Source organism: Naegleria lovaniensis, assembly GCF_003324165.1.
Source record: "Naegleria lovaniensis strain ATCC 30569 chromosome Unknown tig016, whole genome shotgun sequence".
Taxonomy (NCBI): Eukaryota; Heterolobosea; class Eutetramitea; order Acrasida; family Naegleriidae; genus Naegleria; species Naegleria lovaniensis.
In genome coordinates this window covers 204,942-222,339 of record NW_025407838.1, presented here as the reverse complement: position 1 = coordinate 222,339, position 17,398 = coordinate 204,942, and the positions used below count along the sequence as shown (strand labels likewise).

The window sequence follows — 17,398 nt, the reverse complement described above, 5'->3', positions numbered from 1 at the left end:
TTCGGAGAAGAACATTGCTTGCTGAGGATGTTGTGATTGTATTAAGAGAGTAATTTCTTTTTGATGATTGTTGAAGGTCCAAGCTAAAGTGATCACGTTGTGATATTCTTACCAGCAGTGGAAAGGATCGGAATGGGCAGTGTTTCGTGGATCGTATGAACATTTTTTTGTGATTATTTCCGTGAATGGTCTTTACCTTTCATCGTGTTCATCTAAATATTCTTCATTGACCAGAGTTGAAGAAGTTGTGAATTCCCATCATCTCTGAAAGCCAATCAAAAATATGAAGAATGCAAAATTTTCTTTGAACTCGTGAACGTAGCTGTTGAAAATTGCACCTTCACGCTGCGTCTATTTTAAACCTGAACGTTTCAGAAACGATTTAAAAACTCAATTTTTCATCACGTTCAAAAAAACACACATTAATCATCATCATCATCATGATCACTACCAAGCAGTGTGCTCCTTCGCACTCCACCACTGGATCAGCTCGACTTGATCTATTCTTCAAAACCGTGAGAGGTTTAGAAGAGAGCTTTTTGTATCAATTACTAGAGGCGTCATGGAAGGAAAACGCTTTAGATACTCTCAAACTCGTGTTTTACATGAGAGATTGTCGAGGAGGTAAAGGAGAACGTGATCTCTTCCATTTGGCTTTCAACTGGCTCATTGATCATCATCCAGAAGATGTTCTCTGCAATTTGCAACTCTTACCAGAATATGGACGATGGGAAGACTTGCTGCGACATATCAACAATGAGAAGGGAATGATTGGTCCTACCATCGCCAAGATGTTCGCTACTCAATTACAGGAAGATTTCAAAGCCATGCACGACGGTAAACCAGTTACCCTCTGTGCCAAATGGGCACCCTCTGAACATTGCAAACACGATAAAAAGTACTCGGCTGTAAAGTTGATTTGCAAAGAGTTGGGAATCAAGAAGGCCGAGTATAGAAAGAGTTACATTTCTCCTCTTCGTGAATATATCAAAGTAGTGGAACGAATGATGTGTTTGAAGAAGTGGGAAGAAATTGAATATAGCAAGGTTCCTGGTGTTGCCATGAACAAACTGAAGAAGGCTTTCATCAAGCACGATAAGGAAAGATTTGAGGAGTATATGAGCAAGTTGCGAAAGGGTGAAGTCAAAGTCAATGCCTCTACTGTAGAGCCTCATGAAATTGTTGCTCAATTCATGCATAGAAGTACCTCTCAAGACACTGATACCATTCTTGAAGAGCAATGGAAGGAAATTGTGAAGAGAGTTGAGAAGTTGGGTACAATGGATCATGCACTCGCTGTTTGCGACGTCTCTGGCTCCATGAGTGGACTTCCAATGCAAGTTTGTATCAGTATTGGTTTGCTCGTTTCACACCTCAGCATGCCTCCATTTAAGGGTCGATTGATTACCTTCCATGAAGATCCTCAACTCATCAATATCACCTCTACTACTCTTCACGAAAGAGTTCAAGAAATTATGCGCATGCCTTGGGGTATGAGTACCAACTTTTACAAAGTCTTTGAGATGATTCTCACTGAAGCAAAGAAGAACAAACTCACCCAGGAAGAGATGCCAACCACCATGTATGTCATTAGTGACATGCAGTTTGCTAGTGCTGCCGGTTCAAGCATGACGAACTTTGATTACATGAAGAATCTGTACCAGCAAGCTGGCTATGAAATGCCAAGAATTGTCTTTTGGAATGTGAATGGTAATTCCAGGGATTTTGTCTCCAATGATGCCTACGAGCAAGGAGTTGCAATGATTTCAGGCTTCTCACCAAGCATTATGAAGGCAGTTTTGGAAGGTGACGACTTTTCACCTTTTGGCATCATGAAAAAGGCCATTGATGATAAGCGATATGAAAAGATCAAATTGGCCTCTTCTCAAGAGTAGGTTCTGTAGTGAGAAAGCACGTGGTGCGAAAAACAAAATAAAAAAGTGAAAAATTAAATACTCTTTGCTTTCTCTTCTGACATTCGATCTTCAAGACTTGTACTTATGTTTAAATGAAGAAATAAGCAAAAAAAAAATGAGCGAAACATTTTCATTGCCTTCCACATTCTCTGCCCAAGATTTGGGCACAACAACCTTCCGATACAATCAATTCGATGATGAGGATAATATTCGACAAAATAATGAAATGAACAGGCAAAATAATTATGAAGACGATGAAGAGTCAAGAAGTGATAGCGGAGGAAGTGAAATTAGCGAAGATGAATACGGAGGTGATCATATGATGAGAAGAGGTGACATGTATCTAGGTCCTGAAGATGATGATGAAGAAATTGCAAATTTTGGAGTATCTGCTTCCGTGGCATCATCAATTAAAAAAAGAAAGAGAAGACTTCGCAAATTAAAGGAAAAACGTGAGAGCGAGAAGAAAGAGCGACTAATTGCTCAACTTTCAAGTGCTGATCATCCTCAATATGAAAGATATGAATGCTTTATTAGGAGTACTTTTAAGCCTGTGGTGAAACGATTGATCAGTGGATCTACCAACGTCACTGCAAACAAGCATGCCGAAATTATTATTGCTGGTATTGCCAAAGTTTTTGTTGGAGAAATGGTAGAATTGGCAAAATCAATTCAGAAAGAATGGGGAGATGATGTGAATGCACCCATTGAGCCTAAGCATTTACGTGAAGCATATAGAAGGACCAGAGAAAGTCAAAATAGAAAAAAGAAGTATGCATTTCGATAATTTTAAAGATGATGATCCCTTGTATTTCACGGATGCTGTGTTAAAATTGTAAATTATTATTTATTACTAAACGATAATTTCTCTTGATGATAATTGAACGAAATATCCCTAATCAAATTCTTTGAACAAACTGAAATAAATTCCCTTCATATTTAAACATGTTTTATTTTTTTTAGTAATTCTTTGTGATGAACAACAACAAGAGGTAGTCTACAATTGCAAGTTGACAATAGCCTCAAGGCCAACTTTGCCCATGAGTTCTTCTCTGCTATGTTTCAAATTTACATCAATGAATACATTTTTAACTCGTTGAGCTAATACGAGAGTGGCAGCACAAGCCTTGACGGTGATGGTTTTTGAGCATCGGGCCAAATCGAGCAAATGGAAAGATTCCATTTCAATTGCTTTCACGTTCAATGACTGCAATTTTCCTTCAATAAAATCATTGTCATCATCAAAATTGTCATCTCTTCTTCCTTGACTGCTATAGAATGAATCTCCTGATGCATTTCTTCCACGATGGAATGGGAGCTCGAGTTGTTGGAATGCTTTTTCAAGTTCATCTTGGAATTGAGAGTTAGACTTGACAGGGAGAGTGAAAATGTATGGTTGCACACCTTCAGTACTTTGTCCTTCTAATTTCAAAGTAAAATAATCAGGGTTGCGATACACTGAAATGGAATCTTCTGCAATCACAAAATCACCAGTTTCAACAGATTCATCTGGTGTTCCGCATGTACCCAATCTCAAAATGGCTACCGTTGAACCAGTTGGAAAACAAAACAAAGCCTCTCTCATCATAAAATCCATCATTGGGAATCCCATTCCAATACCAATGATTGAAACTGGAGTTCCTTTATACTTGCCCGTTACTGCATAAAATCCTCTAGCAGACTGATGACGAGTAATCTCGCAATCAGTATCTAAAAATTTAGCATACTTTTCAGCACGAGCAAGATCACCGACCGTTATAATTCTATTCGCGATCATACCCTTGCCGAGGTCCAAGTGATACGTACGACCATCATCAGTAACAGGAAAATTTGCAGAGTGAAGTTGTGGCATTTTTTTTTTGGTTGTTGTTGTAAATTTGTTATCTAATTCTCACACTCGTAATTTGTAACCCAAATTCACAAAAAAACATGGAAAGTTATTGCGTCCATCCCCGGAGTTACCTGTTAGGTCGGGGAAAGACAAAGCAAGACGTCATAACATGAACGCTCAATCAGTTCTAAGAATATTGATTGCCTCTCACCCTATTCACTCACGAGCAGCAATCTCAAAGACAATGCCTAATTTCTGAGCTAGTTTCGAAATCCAAACTACTTTGGTGTGCTTTGCCTAACGAAATATTACTGTCCCTGTGTCAATGACCCAGATCGTATCCTTCACCTGTCAAAAACATCCGTAAAAAAAACAAAAATTTTCAACAGCCAATAACAAGAGCCTCTTCGCTCTGGAGCAGCCGAGTACAATTCAAACAAGAGGCTCTGCCGATAGTTATTTTGAAGAATAACAACAACAACATGTACAAGAGAGAAAACACACCAAGCATCGTCATTCTCTTGTTGACTCTTTTGGTGTTGTGTTGGATGGTCGTCACTTTGTGTCAATCAGTGAACGCCGAAGACACCAAATCAACAACAACAACAGTGATTACGAAACAAAGTACCACAACCACTCATCATCGTCGTCGTCATAGGAAATTTAAAACCTCTCTCGTTCGTCTCTTTAAAAAGTATGGAATTAATATTAAAAACAATCATTCGGTCGTGATGGTCTCTCAACAAGACGCTCAAGCCATTCATTCTCATTTGAATCGAGTTGAAAAACGTTTGAGAAGACTTTTGAAACAAATGACAAGAAAATATAAGGAAATTCGAGTGCGAGTCAAGACTTTACGTCGATCATTGATTGAGAAGAAACGAACGTATAAGCGAGCAAGAATGATTTATAAAAAGTATATTGAAAAGAGTGAAAAAGTGATTGAAAGAACAGAACAAGTGACAGAATCATCCTCTTCTGCTGCTGAACAGAAAACATTACAAGAAGCTGAGACAAAACTCGCTCAATTCAAGGAATTATTGAAGAATGAAAGATTGAACTTTAAGAGAATGAAGGAATCGTGGAAGAAGGCCAGAGAGTTGAGAAAGAAACATAATGCCAAGATCAAGGCTCAATTTGATGTCATTAATCAGTTGAGAACTTTGATTTCTAACACAGCTTCAGATAATTAATGATCTATCATTTTGGTCGTCAGTGATTTGTTGACAACTGACATTGTTCGCACACATGTTTGTAGCTCAAGAACAACAATAACATTTTTTGTTAACAGGAGATTGTGTGAAAGAACAACAACATCTTTTTTGAATCATTTTTATTGGTATCGCAATTTTGTAATTGATTACAGAGTAAATGTGTGAAAAATGTTTCTCCACCATAACGTGGTCATCAAGAGTGAACATTGACAATGGTTGGAAGGGATGGTAATAATGTTTTATTGAAAACATCAAGTATGGTAGCTGCATTGATCATCTTCAAATGATGATACCTTGTTGCAGTCGTACCTTAAATTCAGTCACTCAGGACACAAATCAAAATTGTCTCAGTTCTTCCTTTAGGAGTCGAACAGTGGAGTTAACTTTTTCGTATAGCTCCTTTTTTTTGAAGAATCATTGCTTGCAATTGAGCGTTTGTGTTTGAAAGAGAAATATTCGTCCTCAATTGATGTTCAAAAATTGAGAGAATTACCACGAACAAGATTGCTATGGAGAGAGTGAGAATGGTTTGATTGCACATCCATTGGAGCCAAACCAAAATAAGAGTCACATACATTGTGATCGACTTTGAATACGTCAAAAACTTGTACGAGTTATTTGAAATTTGAGAACATTGGTCGAGTGGTGCATCAAAACTGAGTTCTTCTTCTTGTTGACTAAGATCATTAATGTCTTCATCTTCAGATGAAAAATCTAACTCCAAGTGAACAGAGCATTCCTCTTCCTGCTCAATAAACAAGTCTTGGAGAGTGCAAACATCATCTTCAGCTTCTTCCAACACCTCTTGATCGTTGGAGTGAGTATTTGACCCGTCCTTACATTTTGGAAAGACAAATGTGGCCAGTTGAGAATAATCGATCGCATTCGATGGAGAGTCAGGGTCATAAAAGTCAGAACAAGCACAAGTTCGAGAGGGACTATCTTTACAAGTGACGATTTCTTTGGTCATCATTGACAGCATCATGGAGTGTTGAAATTGTTTTCTTTTTTTTTGAGTGATTCAAGAAGCAAACATGTGGTCGATGGTTTAAATAGTAAAATTTGCAACATGCAACAACATTCGGCACCCCATTTTCCCTCAACAATGAATCCCACGGAACAATTCCTTATTCATGATTCATACTCTAAAAAGTGTAAAATTAATTTGAGCGTCATGTGTAGTATGCGTATCAACGATTTCAATGATGAGTCTTTTTAAGGAAGCAACACATGGACAATTTGAAAGATACGCTTAGAAAGATCAATGGATGGTTTCGAAAAAGGAAGGAAATCTTCTTGGAAGGTTTTCAGAGACTTTTGGAGGAAGAAGATTTCGTTATCCCAATGATCCCAATGCTCCAAATGGCTCGTTTTAAAAGAGAGTCGAATGGATGCATGCTCTGTTCGAATGTTATTGAAAATAGTCGAAATCTAAAGATGGAATTTTGTGTGAGTTTGTAGTTCTCACAACAACTTACGCCAAAGAAAATGATGGCTACGCTCTCCAGCCAATCAAAAACCACTGCGGGAGAGCGAAAAAAATATTGCGGCGAGGTTAAATTTGTTGTAAAACACAGCATCATTTTCTTTGCCACGAGCTGGCCTAAGCGACCCTGGTAAGTTGTAGTGTTGAGATTGAATTGGATAAGATATGGAAATATTCGAAGAGTATCAAAAAACGACAAAAAGTGAAGAGATTTCTCAAGAGTGTGTTTCGATCATTGCATGAAGATCAGAACAAGTGCTTCAATTCAATTCTTTTACTGTTCAACATTGAATTGAAGCTTCAGCTGAGAATGCGTGGGCTCTGGCTGCGGATTTGTCTAGGCCCTCATACAAGCAACGACTGGGTCTTGTTTGATGCAATTTTGACAACTCTAACAAGGGTCATCATATTAATAGTATTTTCAATAGCCACAACATATTTATTCACATATTGATATAAATTTCAAACTTCTTTTGCTGTGGCAATGTATTGGTTGTGGATGACGAGATACGATTATGTTACATCATCGAGAGCCTTAATGTTTTCGCCTTAGAAATCATCAAGCCCAAATTCTTTCCTCCTCTTTGGTTTGATGATCACAATAACAATAAAGCCATCTGTACCGTAATGTAGTGTTTAGAAGAGATCATCGGAAGCCCTGATTCACGACCTTAAATTTTGACCTGACAAACCAGTTGAAAACTTGACCGGCTACAGGTTTGGTTGACATGATCTACAATTGCAGGATTAGATGCATTGTTGAATTCAGATTCAATGAGTAGTTGCAGTTTCAAATAGATTCCTCTGTAAACATGATTAAATATTTTCCTTCGTTAGAATAGTCTTTCGTCATACCCCCATACTTCGTTGTAATCGCTATTTGTTGATGTTTTGTGTGTATGTGTGCTACGGTATCAAAAACCAATTCTTGTCACATCTGACAAATATTCATAAACCACAAAACATTGGGATGCAAAACAAGCTCTTGAGAAACCATAAAACAAACTGTCAAATCTCGTATTTTGAAAATCCAACCAGAACTTCAAGAATCGTCCTGATTTCTTGTACCTCACTGTTCATACAACCAAAGGTTGTAGCGGGAGAGTCGTCATATTCCTGACAGGCATCCCGTCCATAAAATCAAGAGAATTTAAACTATCGTGTTTGCTTTGAATTCTTTGGCGGAGCTTGACTTTCAGGGTAAAAAGGCTACAGCACTGCAGGTTCCCAAGTTGTCTCCAACCTCAGTACTGATGCAGCCCGACGATGCTTAACTTCTCAAATCGGACGGGATGAGGTGCATTCATCGTGATATGGCCGTAGTCATCCATATCTCTCAATTCATTGTTTTTATCTATATTGATTTTGAATGGCTTTTGATTCACTACTTGTTCCTTTACAAACTCATCGTTTTATTGATTATTATAAACAAGTAAGTTTTGAGGAAGAATTAACACTGGAGATGCCTCAATGACCTTTCCTGTATCAACATCAATGGTTACCAAATCCACTTCCAAACTATTGAGCTTGGACATGAAACAATACATGACACATCTTACTGTATCCAAGAAACCTCCAAAGAACAATACAGGAGTACTTAGTTTCGCAATATACACTGTTTTTCGTACTTGCAAAGTTCTACTCTCCAAATACACTATGGTTCTTTGATTTCTTTCCATATCGAAACCAATGCCAAGTATGAATCCAGTGCTTGCGTCAAATGTCTAAGTGCTCATTAAACCTTTGTTTGGATCTGTTTTCAATATCTGGCCTGTGGTTACATCCAGTGCAACAAGAGAAGGGTGCTCTTCTGGATTAAGTGAAATAGAAATTACGAGTACATTGTTTTTGAAATCGAACGCAGATAATCCATTGTTAGAGCCAATTCCACTAAATCCATGATTAAGGATTGTGATATTGGATTGATCTCCCTTAAAAGAAATTTTCAACAACGAAAACAAATGAATATTTGGAGTCAAATTGCAAATGACAAACACATCTCCATTCAAAGGATTCACATTCAAGTATTGAGTTCTTCCGAATATGGTATGAAGAATGGATCTTTTCACAATTTGACCATTCGTCAAACTCAAACCAAGTAATTCTTCTTTCAAAACTTTGGAATCATTTCGAAGAGCCACTATATAAAACAACTGATTTCTCGGATCGATATCTGCTACTTGATAACCAGTTTCTAATTGAAGATCTTGAGAAAAAGGAGGACCAACAGGTAAAGGAAATGCATTCACTGGATTGAAAAGATAGAGCTGCATGACTTGGGTGTTGGGAGCCGAATAGAGGCCATATATATTTCCTTGTTCTGGAATGTTGGATGTGAAATTTTGAAACACCGTCCGAGAATAGTTGTAACGCCTGAATGTGTGAGACTGTTTCAAGCCAATACAAAATCACAGCAAGAAGACAACTCATCACAAATGCATTTGAACTCTGTAATTCGGTCATGGTTGAAAAGAATGAACGCCCTGTGAAATGATTGTTTTTTTTTGATCTTGGAAGGCCGTTCCTTGTGAATCAATCTCTAAAATTTCTGTTTGTCAACCAAGGGTTGCAATTTGGCCTCAATGGTTTCCATTTTCGAAATCAGCCATGGAACATGTATGAACAGATTTAACAATAAAGTCAGACGATAAAATATGCAGAAAAACCCTCAAACACAAATCCTTTTCAAAAGATGGATGGATGGCGAGTTACAAACCCATTAGTTTTCCATTAGGGTTCCTTTAATTAATTCCAAACTCTATTTGTTGTTTACAATTTAGAAACATTACAATAGTTAGGATTCATACAATACAAACTAGATCACGGGTGTGAAAACAACAATTACTTTCAATATTGAATGGTTCTTCATGATGTTTCGTTTAATATTTTCTCGTACATGCTCCAAAGTCGTTCTTTGGGATAATATTTCAATGCTTGAATATTGTTTTGTTGCATAATAGCACTCAGAACACTTCTCTCATTCTTGCAAATGATTTCATAAGGAACGAATTGTAAAGAATTTGCATTTTGTCGAAGAGCAGTATTCACAACCTCCAAATCATGTTGCAATTCAGAGCTGACAAATTCCAACACCATTCCATTTCGAGAAAGTAAATTCAAAACAACATCTCGGTTCGATCTATACGAATCGGGACAATATTGGAGAGCCATTGGATTTTGTTCTAATGCCTTTTCGATAATGACCTCTAAATAGGATGTTGTTTGTTTCTGATTTGATATCTTGTGAGATTTCAAATATTGCATGAAGGTTGGATGTTGGGTGACATGTTGCAAAGCGAGACCATTCTTGCTTACAGCCAATTCAATGAGTTCAAGGTTTTGCATGAGCATTTCTAAAGAAGCATGTTTCACATTCATTCCATTGGATTCGATGGCCAATTTAACAATTTCAGGATTTTGTTTCAAGATCAATGGAAGTGATTGTAAAATTCTTCCATCTCGACGAACTAGTTGTGAAATGTAGTCACAGTCGTACAGCAATGGATGACAAGATATTCCAAGTGAAGGACTTTGAATGAGTGCCATGGCTGCAATTTCCTTATCTTGGGATTGAATATAAGTTGGAGTGAATAGAAAAGCTTTTCCGCTTTGACGAATGGCTTCCATAATGAGTTCCCGATCTGACTTTAAGGATGAATCCATATAGATGTATATTTTCCAGTGATGTTTTAAAAGTTCCTTCACAAAGGTTCGATCCTTGCGTAACCGAATAGAAGCATCTTTAAACGTGTATATGAAATGTTGAACAGAAGTTCGAACAATTTCACGATCGTTTTTGAGATCATCACTCAGTAAGTTTAGAATGAAAGGATTAACGGAGAGGGCACGCAAAAGAAAGAATCTATCTCTGGGATCAAGGATCCAGGAGTGTTGTGTAAGCAGGTCTCGTGTCTGAGCGTACCTGGGATCGATCCGAAATTCTTCAAGCACGTTAAACTTTGAATTGACAAACGAAACGACGAGTTTACTTTGTTGCCTTTGTTTCTGGATTAATTTCAAAAACCAAATGTTGTCAACAAAGAGAGCCTCTTTTGAGAGACAATTGTGGAATGGGTCCACCAGATCGTCGAGAGTAAGAACAACTGGGAGTGTTTCCATCCTTTTTTTGAAAGGAACTGAAACATTTTCCGTTGCCTTCCGAAATAAAAAGAGGTGTACTGCAAAAAGCAGCTCCCATGCCGGGAATCGAACCCGGACCTCCTGGGTGAAAGCCAGGTATCCTAACCATTGGACTACACGGGATTACATAATTAATAAATATTGTTTATATAAAACAATGCTCAATAAACTTTTCAAAAATGTTTTAAAACAAGGTGAACAATCGCCTTTTGAATTGGTGATTTTTCTTTTGAATGGATCTATTCGTTCATACGTTTTATTCAAATTTGTCTACTCTTTCGGTTAGAGTTGAGACTTCTTCCTTGAGAGCTGAATTTTCTTCTATGAGAGTTGAGACTTCTTCTTGGAGAGATGACTTCTTCTTTGAGAGACGAGATTTCTTTTTCCTTCATATCAAGTCTGTCGTTGATAGAAGATATTTCTTTGCTTTGCTCTCTTCCTTGTTGCAACAAATTGTCTAGTCTTTCCAAAACGCGTGCAGTATTCGATAGAGGAAATTCTGTCAATCTTGAAGGAGCGAATTTTCTGGTTTCAAAAGCATTATGGAAATCTTTTGCCACTGTTGCGAATTTCTGAGCGACCTGATAGTTTCAAAATAATCATTTAATTCATCTGAGTACACGCAAATCAATTTACGCTTCTTTACGTTTTCATCATTAAATACCTCACATAATGGTATCTTTCTTCCGCGATCAACCATTAACAGGCTATCATGGTCGTTAGAGTTACTCAAATTATCAGTAATCGACCTACAAGGTTCCCCGTCTGATGCAGGGTAGTTGTTATTTTGAGGAGGACTATTCAAAGGTGAAGCAGTTGTTCAAAAGTACATGGTTAAATATTCGTTGGAGTTCAAGGAGATCCCTTACCTTTCTTCTCTGAACGGACCACTTTGGGTACTCAAAGACATTTTTTCCGTCGGCGGTAAATGAGGACTTTAAGGCTGCGAGGCTGTTTGAGCTTGTATTACAATGGTTAAATTCAACCTTACGATCAATTTATTTTCTCTTACTTCTTTACAAAATTGTTATAATTTAACCTTTGATGAACAGAATTTTCAAATTCCCATTCTCTTCATCCATGTTATTACCAACGAGTGCCATCTTCATGGTAAGACACTCTTGAAGTTCAAATGATGACTTATCTGAGAGTGCCATTATTCACTTCCGGAACTTCCAAGATTCACACCAAAAAATCCCTGCATTTGATCATACATGACCAATACCAAGGCAGATCCAATAGTTCTGAAAGCATTGGCTGCTGCTCCATCAAAGAATGCATGGAACCCTTCTTGTCTTGCAATTTTCTTGAAACAATCCGTCGTTCCTTCATACAACCATTGATCACGTGGCTTCTCTGCTTGCATTTGAAGTCTTCTTCGAACAGTATCGAATGGATAAGAAGCATATCCAGCAGCGAGTGCAGTCGCTTGGGCAACCATGAATTTCGAAACGACACCTTTCATTCCATAATCATTCTTATAGGGATTCATTTCTCGGAAGGAGTCATACAAGCCAAAATACACACCACGGTAAGGAATGATACCAGCGAGAGAGACTCCAAATCCACGATAGAGACCTAAAAATCCTGAAGGTCCTTTCGCTGTTTTTACGAGACAATCGGTCAAACCATTGAAAGTTTTGACCTTGCCAGTGTCAGCTGCCAAACGAGTTCTGGCGTAATCGAGAGGATAGACAATACATAAGGAACCTGCTCCAGCCATAGCTCCCGAAGCCATTTGAACGAGGAAATATTTACCAAACTCTTCTTTGGGATTGAACTTGGGGAAGAGTTGTTTGATGGAATCTTTGAATGCAAAATTGAATGCTTGAGTTGGAAAATAACGAATTACATTGGTAAAGTTACCATTCCAGAACGAGAGAATACCTTCTTCACGTGAGACACGAATGAAACAATCTATAATTCCCTTATAAGGTGGAATTTCACCTCTTAAAATACGAGGATCAGTTTTCGAAGTTTGCAAAATAATTTTGACACGTTCAATGGGCGCTGTCACAGTTTTTGCAACAGCTCCTGAAACACCTCCCAAAGATTAGGAAGGTGTAAACAGAGGTCGAGTTCAGTTGTTGTTTTGGTGATTGTTGTTGAGCCATTTTGTTTTTGAATGAAGACTTTGGTTTTTGAAGAAAATTTGTTTTTATTGAATTGGAACTATCTGCCTCATGAACATTCAGTCAAAATGCTATTTTTTGATTCAAAGTGTTTGAGAATCCTTTAATTCGAAATTTCAATGAAAATCATCCAATCAATAACGACACTGTGAAAAATTACAAAAAACGAGCTTTAAAAAATTTGTATGATGATTCATCAGTTCCTCGCACCAATGATAAATACTTGTTCCTCTAAAAAGAGAAAACTCTCACCATCTGTTAAAACTAATGTTGTTGAAGCAAAAAATTCATCAATAACGATCAATTATAGTGCTGAAAAAGATGATTTCTCTCCGACAAGTTCAACCGAAATGGCCCATTCATTGATGATATTATTTTTGAAATTCTTCAATTCCTTGATTCAATGTTTATCATTCAAATTTGTATGAAAGTTTCAAAACAATGGAATGATGTATGAAAAGGCCATGTTGTTTAACGACCATGAAATTGCTTCCCAAATTTTAGAGACATCAAGTCCGTCAACTGCAAAAAACTTGTGAAGGTCATCAAAATTTGAGACTACATCGTGAGGAATAATTGGTGTATAAACATTTGATGGCGAAATTGACTCAGAATGAACATTTAAAAAAAGCACTATTTGAGACAGGAGACAAAACATTGGCTGAAGCTTATCCGCGTGATTGTATTTGGGGTAAGAAGAGGATGCCATCGAAACTCATCCAAACAATTGGAGAGGCTTGAATTTATTGGGTAAATTATTGGCACGAGTGAAGGAAGAATTGAAGAACTCTAATTTGTAAATAAGGTCTAATTAAGTTAATGTATGTACGGAAAAAGGAACAATTGTAACATCATTACAACGACTTGACATGATCAGGAACACATAGAAACTGCAATCCATCGGCCTTTTTTGAGTAGTCAATTGTGATCTTGTCGATTGTGAAATGATTATGAAAGGTATGGATCGATGTCGTACTGGACTTGGCTTGATTAAGGAATTTCTTCCAACAGAGAACCAGGAGATGAAGCAGCATCTTTCTCATAATAAGGAGTATCTGCTTCTGTTCGACACGAATCCAGTAGTGATTGGTGTTGTTGAGAGAGGATCATATTTGAAGAAGAAGGATGGAAGGTACTGGTATGACGAGGACTCTTGACAATACTTTCCATCACCCTTTTTTTATACTATTCCTTAATAAGAGTGAGTAACGCGGTTCCCTTTACATGGTTTAATTATAATTTCGGGCATCATTCCATATATTGGCATACCAGAGTTCAGACATTGTTTGTGGGATTGTCAACCTTAATTAAGGCCATTTGCACATGCAGGAGGGGATTACTTGAATATGTGCAAATGGCCTTAATTAAGGTTTTTGAAACGAGAAATGATATCCAATTGTGCACTTTCAAGAATATTAATGCTTCCAAAATAACAACAATTAGCAGTGATATGGTCCAAGTAAGAAAATAAGATTTCCAAATTTGACGGAATGAAAATATTTCTCAAAGCCATCATTGATTTGAGACAGCGACAATTTAATATCTTTTTTCATTATATTCTTCCTCAAGACTATGAAGCGTTTGTCAAAGCCAGATGTATTATTCATGAACTTATGAATGTTTCTTTAAATAGAAACAACCCCAATTCAGATTATATATTTGAAAGACTTAAAGAGTTGGCGAATTGTGTGAAACAAATGGAAAATACCGTAATAGACATATTGGACTTTCTTCACAGGTGTTAAGACCTAACGAATGGCATTCTAAAGAAATTGTTGAACTTTTCGATGGTGACAGTATGGAAGATCATGTGTTGGAAACTGATAATAATGTTGGGGAATAACTTTATAACGAGAATGGATATGGACATTATTGATGACTGATGATGGTCAATATGTCTTTGACTCATATTTATGAGACGAATCATAATACAAAAAATCAATACTGTACTCTTCGGCAAGTACTTTTTTCAAATAGTCTGAATTGTTATTTCTAAGGCTATACAGTCCATGTAAGGAATTTGTCATTAAGATTTCTTGTCCAGTTCAATATGAAAGCCATTCGTTTTGTTCTTGAGGTGATGTGTAAATATTTGTAACAATTCAAGCAACGATGATTCCTTTCTGCTCGAAAATCAGATTACAAATTTATATCCACCACGTTTATAAAGTGTGTGAAGACAGTTCGACCCACAACCAGATCCCGCTTTGTAAACATTCCAATAAGTATTAAAAAAATTCCTTAACTCATCATGAACAGCATTGAATCGGGCTCAAGTGCCTCATCGCACCCAACAGGAACGTCCATTCCTCAATGGGAATTTGCTCTTATAAAATTAGAGATTGAATTAGAAATTAAAAGCAAAGAAAGAATAGCAATGGAAAAGATTGTAAAGAACGAATAAAAATGAAAGAGCTTGAACTGAAATACGGTCAAACTCCAACCAGTAGCGAGGGCCCTTTCAAACCTGCAGCCGCAGCAAACAGCCGAAAAGGACGGCTGCCAGCTCCTGCTGACTTCCCAAACTTTGTGGAAATCCAGAATCCTCCAGAATCCGGATGTTTATGGATTTTGGCGGTTGTTTTTGGCTTTAAAACGAATAAAATTTTTAACAATAAAAATGCAAAACAATAACAGCAACAACAACAATTCCGAACAAGCTTTGGCATGTTATCCTTGAACGAAATGAATTCAAATGTGGAGCTAGACAACCACATCAACGTACATCCACGAAACGAATTCTGATCTTCATCTTCTCTATGACTATCTTACCGATATGAAATTCACACCATCAGACATCAATTCAGTAATTCGTATTTTTGAACAAAATGCTATCAGAAGCATTGTTGTTCTAAATTTATTTGATGATAAAGAGATCATGTCATTTGCACTTCATGTGAAGCAGTGATTTCTTTCCGAATGCAACCCGAAAATGATAATCCAAACCAAAGATTTCACGTAAAAACAAGATTATGACTGAAGATGATGTCAAACAAATGTTCATAACAAAAGAGCTTTGTGGAATCACTCGCATCTTCCTCAAAGACAGAACACATCAACCACACAACATGCTGCAAAATTTCAAAAACAAACAATCCAATACACATATCACCATTGGAGGAATTACCTTTCACAAACAAAAATTGATACGTCAAGTAACATTTAGTCACAAAACTTCTTGTGATGTTTCGAGATATAGAAGGTTCGATAAGAGAAAACCTAACACTATCTCAAAACAATCAAACTCCCTCTCATGGCAACTCTATTCTCAACTGACTTCTCAAGAACAAATTGAAAAACCAGAAGCAAATTAGACTCTCAATTCCGAATATTTAAGCATTGGTGATTATGTTCTCCAATTAGATGAAAACAAAATAAACTGATCACAAATCCTATCTCAGCCGCAAAAATCCTGTTTCAACCGGATGCCAAAGGATTCTGTTGATTGCATCTGAAAATAATTTCGGCAGCGAGGACTATCTTGGCTGAATGGCTGTTTGCTGCGGCTGCAGGTTTGAAAGGGCCCTCCCAGTAGCAGCGGTTCAAACGATTCTGTTTTCTTTTCCCAGTACTTTCAAAATAAGGTAAAGGAAAATGTGATCAACGATCATTTAGAAGTTCCTTCTTGGCTACTAACTGAAAATGACATTCCTTACCATAGACTTTCAGAATTTCATATCAGTACTGAGGCGGATGTTCAAGACTGTTTTATGAGGGAGTTGAAGAAACACAAAGATGCATATCATGTAACTTATTTGGATACTAGATACGTTTCTGTTGTGCAGGGACTTTCTCCTGATCTCACTCTCATCCCAAAGCCAATTGCAATCGCCAAAACACACTACTCTGGCGTTGCTAGCTATGAGGGACTATCGTTTCTTGCTTCCGGTTATATGGAATTCAAGAACCCGTTCAACAGGCTTGGAAGAGATGAACAAAAAGGACAGCTTGTCGCATATCTTATGAAAACTCTCCAGAATCACACGTCCAAAATTGAGGTTGTGGGCTGCCTTTCCAACTTTCATAAAATCATTTTTATGAGAGCAAAAAGAGCACCCAATCTTAAAACCATCTATTGTGAAATCACCAAAGAGTTTGATTTGTTTGGTGAAGATACTACTTATGAAGGGTGGAAGTATTTATTTAACATGCTGAAATATAACTGTAACGAAGAATTAACAATATCTCCTGCAATTGAGCACAATTTCGAGTTAACACGTGGTAAAGGGGCTTCTTCGTATGTGTATGCTATGAACAAGAAGTCTATTGCTCTAAAACTGTTTGCACCATGTGAAGAAACAATGCACACCTTTAAAAACGAAGCACAAACTTTGATCAAGCTAAAAGGGATTCCTGGACTTCCTGAAATACTTGATATTAAGCTTCACCAATTTTATTCTGTTCAGTCCATTCCCGTCAAAGTCCAATATTTAAGTCTATGCAAATGTCAACAAGATACATTGAATCAAGCCATTCGCAAGCCACTTTCTCACATCTCTTCCGTTACCAGGTATCAGTTGTCATTGAATCAGGTTTGCCATTGTCAACCTTCATTAAGGCCATTTATATAGCTTTTCCAAACCTCATGTCGATATAAGGAGTGTACAAGTAAAGAAGGGTGGTATTCGAAAATTCACTTGTCATTCCGCTTCGAATGACTCGAATGACTCAGTGAGTCA

The 17,398-nt window shown here is 37.3% G+C and overlaps 12 protein-coding genes across 12 annotated transcripts; 5 read left to right on the top strand and 7 right to left on the bottom strand.

The window, feature by feature from the left end:
• Positions 1–440: 440 nt before the first annotated feature.
• On the top strand, positions 441–1,895 carry C9374_002632 (uncharacterized protein; the record flags this gene model as incomplete). Its single annotated transcript, XM_044692071.1, has 1 exon — positions 441–1,895. One exon carries the CDS (start codon positions 441–443, stop codon positions 1,893–1,895), a length of 1,455 nt encoding a protein of 484 aa, XP_044550178.1.
• Positions 1,896–2,031: 136 nt separating this feature from the next.
• Positions 2,032–2,703, top strand: C9374_002631 (uncharacterized protein; the record flags this gene model as incomplete). Its single annotated transcript, XM_044692070.1, has 1 exon — positions 2,032–2,703. One exon carries the CDS (start codon positions 2,032–2,034, stop codon positions 2,701–2,703), a length of 672 nt encoding a protein of 223 aa, XP_044550177.1.
• A 210-nt stretch (positions 2,704–2,913) lies between these two features.
• On the bottom strand, positions 2,914–3,768 carry C9374_002630 (uncharacterized protein; the record flags this gene model as incomplete). The annotated part of the gene is made up of 1 exon (XM_044692069.1): positions 2,914–3,768. One exon carries the CDS (start codon positions 3,766–3,768, stop codon positions 2,914–2,916), a length of 855 nt encoding a protein of 284 aa, XP_044550176.1.
• Positions 3,769–4,229: 461 nt separating this feature from the next.
• Positions 4,230–4,940, top strand: C9374_002629 (uncharacterized protein; the record flags this gene model as incomplete). Its single annotated transcript, XM_044692067.1, has 1 exon — positions 4,230–4,940. The coding sequence occupies one exon, from the start codon at positions 4,230–4,232 to the stop codon at positions 4,938–4,940; it is 711 nt and encodes a 236-aa protein (XP_044550175.1).
• A 400-nt stretch (positions 4,941–5,340) lies between these two features.
• Positions 5,341–5,946, bottom strand: C9374_002628 (uncharacterized protein; the record flags this gene model as incomplete). The annotated part of the gene is made up of 1 exon (XM_044692066.1): positions 5,341–5,946. One exon carries the CDS (start codon positions 5,944–5,946, stop codon positions 5,341–5,343), a length of 606 nt encoding a protein of 201 aa, XP_044550174.1.
• A 1,913-nt stretch (positions 5,947–7,859) lies between these two features.
• Positions 7,860–8,126, bottom strand: C9374_002627 (uncharacterized protein; the record flags this gene model as incomplete). The annotated part of the gene is made up of 1 exon (XM_044692065.1): positions 7,860–8,126. One exon carries the CDS (start codon positions 8,124–8,126, stop codon positions 7,860–7,862), a length of 267 nt encoding a protein of 88 aa, XP_044550173.1.
• Positions 8,127–8,171: 45 nt separating this feature from the next.
• Positions 8,172–8,720, bottom strand: C9374_002626 (uncharacterized protein; the record flags this gene model as incomplete). Its single annotated transcript, XM_044692064.1, has 1 exon — positions 8,172–8,720. The coding sequence occupies one exon, from the start codon at positions 8,718–8,720 to the stop codon at positions 8,172–8,174; it is 549 nt and encodes a 182-aa protein (XP_044550172.1).
• A 592-nt stretch (positions 8,721–9,312) lies between these two features.
• On the bottom strand, positions 9,313–10,110 carry C9374_002625 (uncharacterized protein; the record flags this gene model as incomplete). The annotated part of the gene is made up of 1 exon (XM_044692063.1): positions 9,313–10,110. One exon carries the CDS (start codon positions 10,108–10,110, stop codon positions 9,313–9,315), a length of 798 nt encoding a protein of 265 aa, XP_044550171.1.
• A 737-nt stretch (positions 10,111–10,847) lies between these two features.
• C9374_002624 (uncharacterized protein) lies at positions 10,848–11,497 on the bottom strand (the record flags this gene model as incomplete). The annotated part of the gene is made up of 3 exons (XM_044692062.1): positions 10,848–11,168; positions 11,252–11,384; positions 11,457–11,497. The coding sequence occupies 3 exons, from the start codon at positions 11,495–11,497 to the stop codon at positions 10,848–10,850; spliced, it is 495 nt and encodes a 164-aa protein (XP_044550170.1).
• A 246-nt stretch (positions 11,498–11,743) lies between these two features.
• C9374_002623 (uncharacterized protein) lies at positions 11,744–12,701 on the bottom strand (the record flags this gene model as incomplete). Its single annotated transcript, XM_044692061.1, has 2 exons — positions 11,744–12,536; positions 12,631–12,701. The coding sequence occupies 2 exons, from the start codon at positions 12,699–12,701 to the stop codon at positions 11,744–11,746; spliced, it is 864 nt and encodes a 287-aa protein (XP_044550169.1).
• A 962-nt stretch (positions 12,702–13,663) lies between these two features.
• Positions 13,664–14,190, top strand: C9374_002622 (uncharacterized protein; the record flags this gene model as incomplete). Its single annotated transcript, XM_044692060.1, has 2 exons — positions 13,664–13,851; positions 13,992–14,190. 2 exons carry the CDS (start codon positions 13,664–13,666, stop codon positions 14,188–14,190), a joined length of 387 nt encoding a protein of 128 aa, XP_044550168.1.
• A 2,239-nt stretch (positions 14,191–16,429) lies between these two features.
• C9374_002621 (uncharacterized protein) lies at positions 16,430–17,290 on the top strand (the record flags this gene model as incomplete). The annotated part of the gene is made up of 1 exon (XM_044692059.1): positions 16,430–17,290. One exon carries the CDS (start codon positions 16,430–16,432, stop codon positions 17,288–17,290), a length of 861 nt encoding a protein of 286 aa, XP_044550167.1.
• Positions 17,291–17,398: the final 108 nt, after the last annotated feature.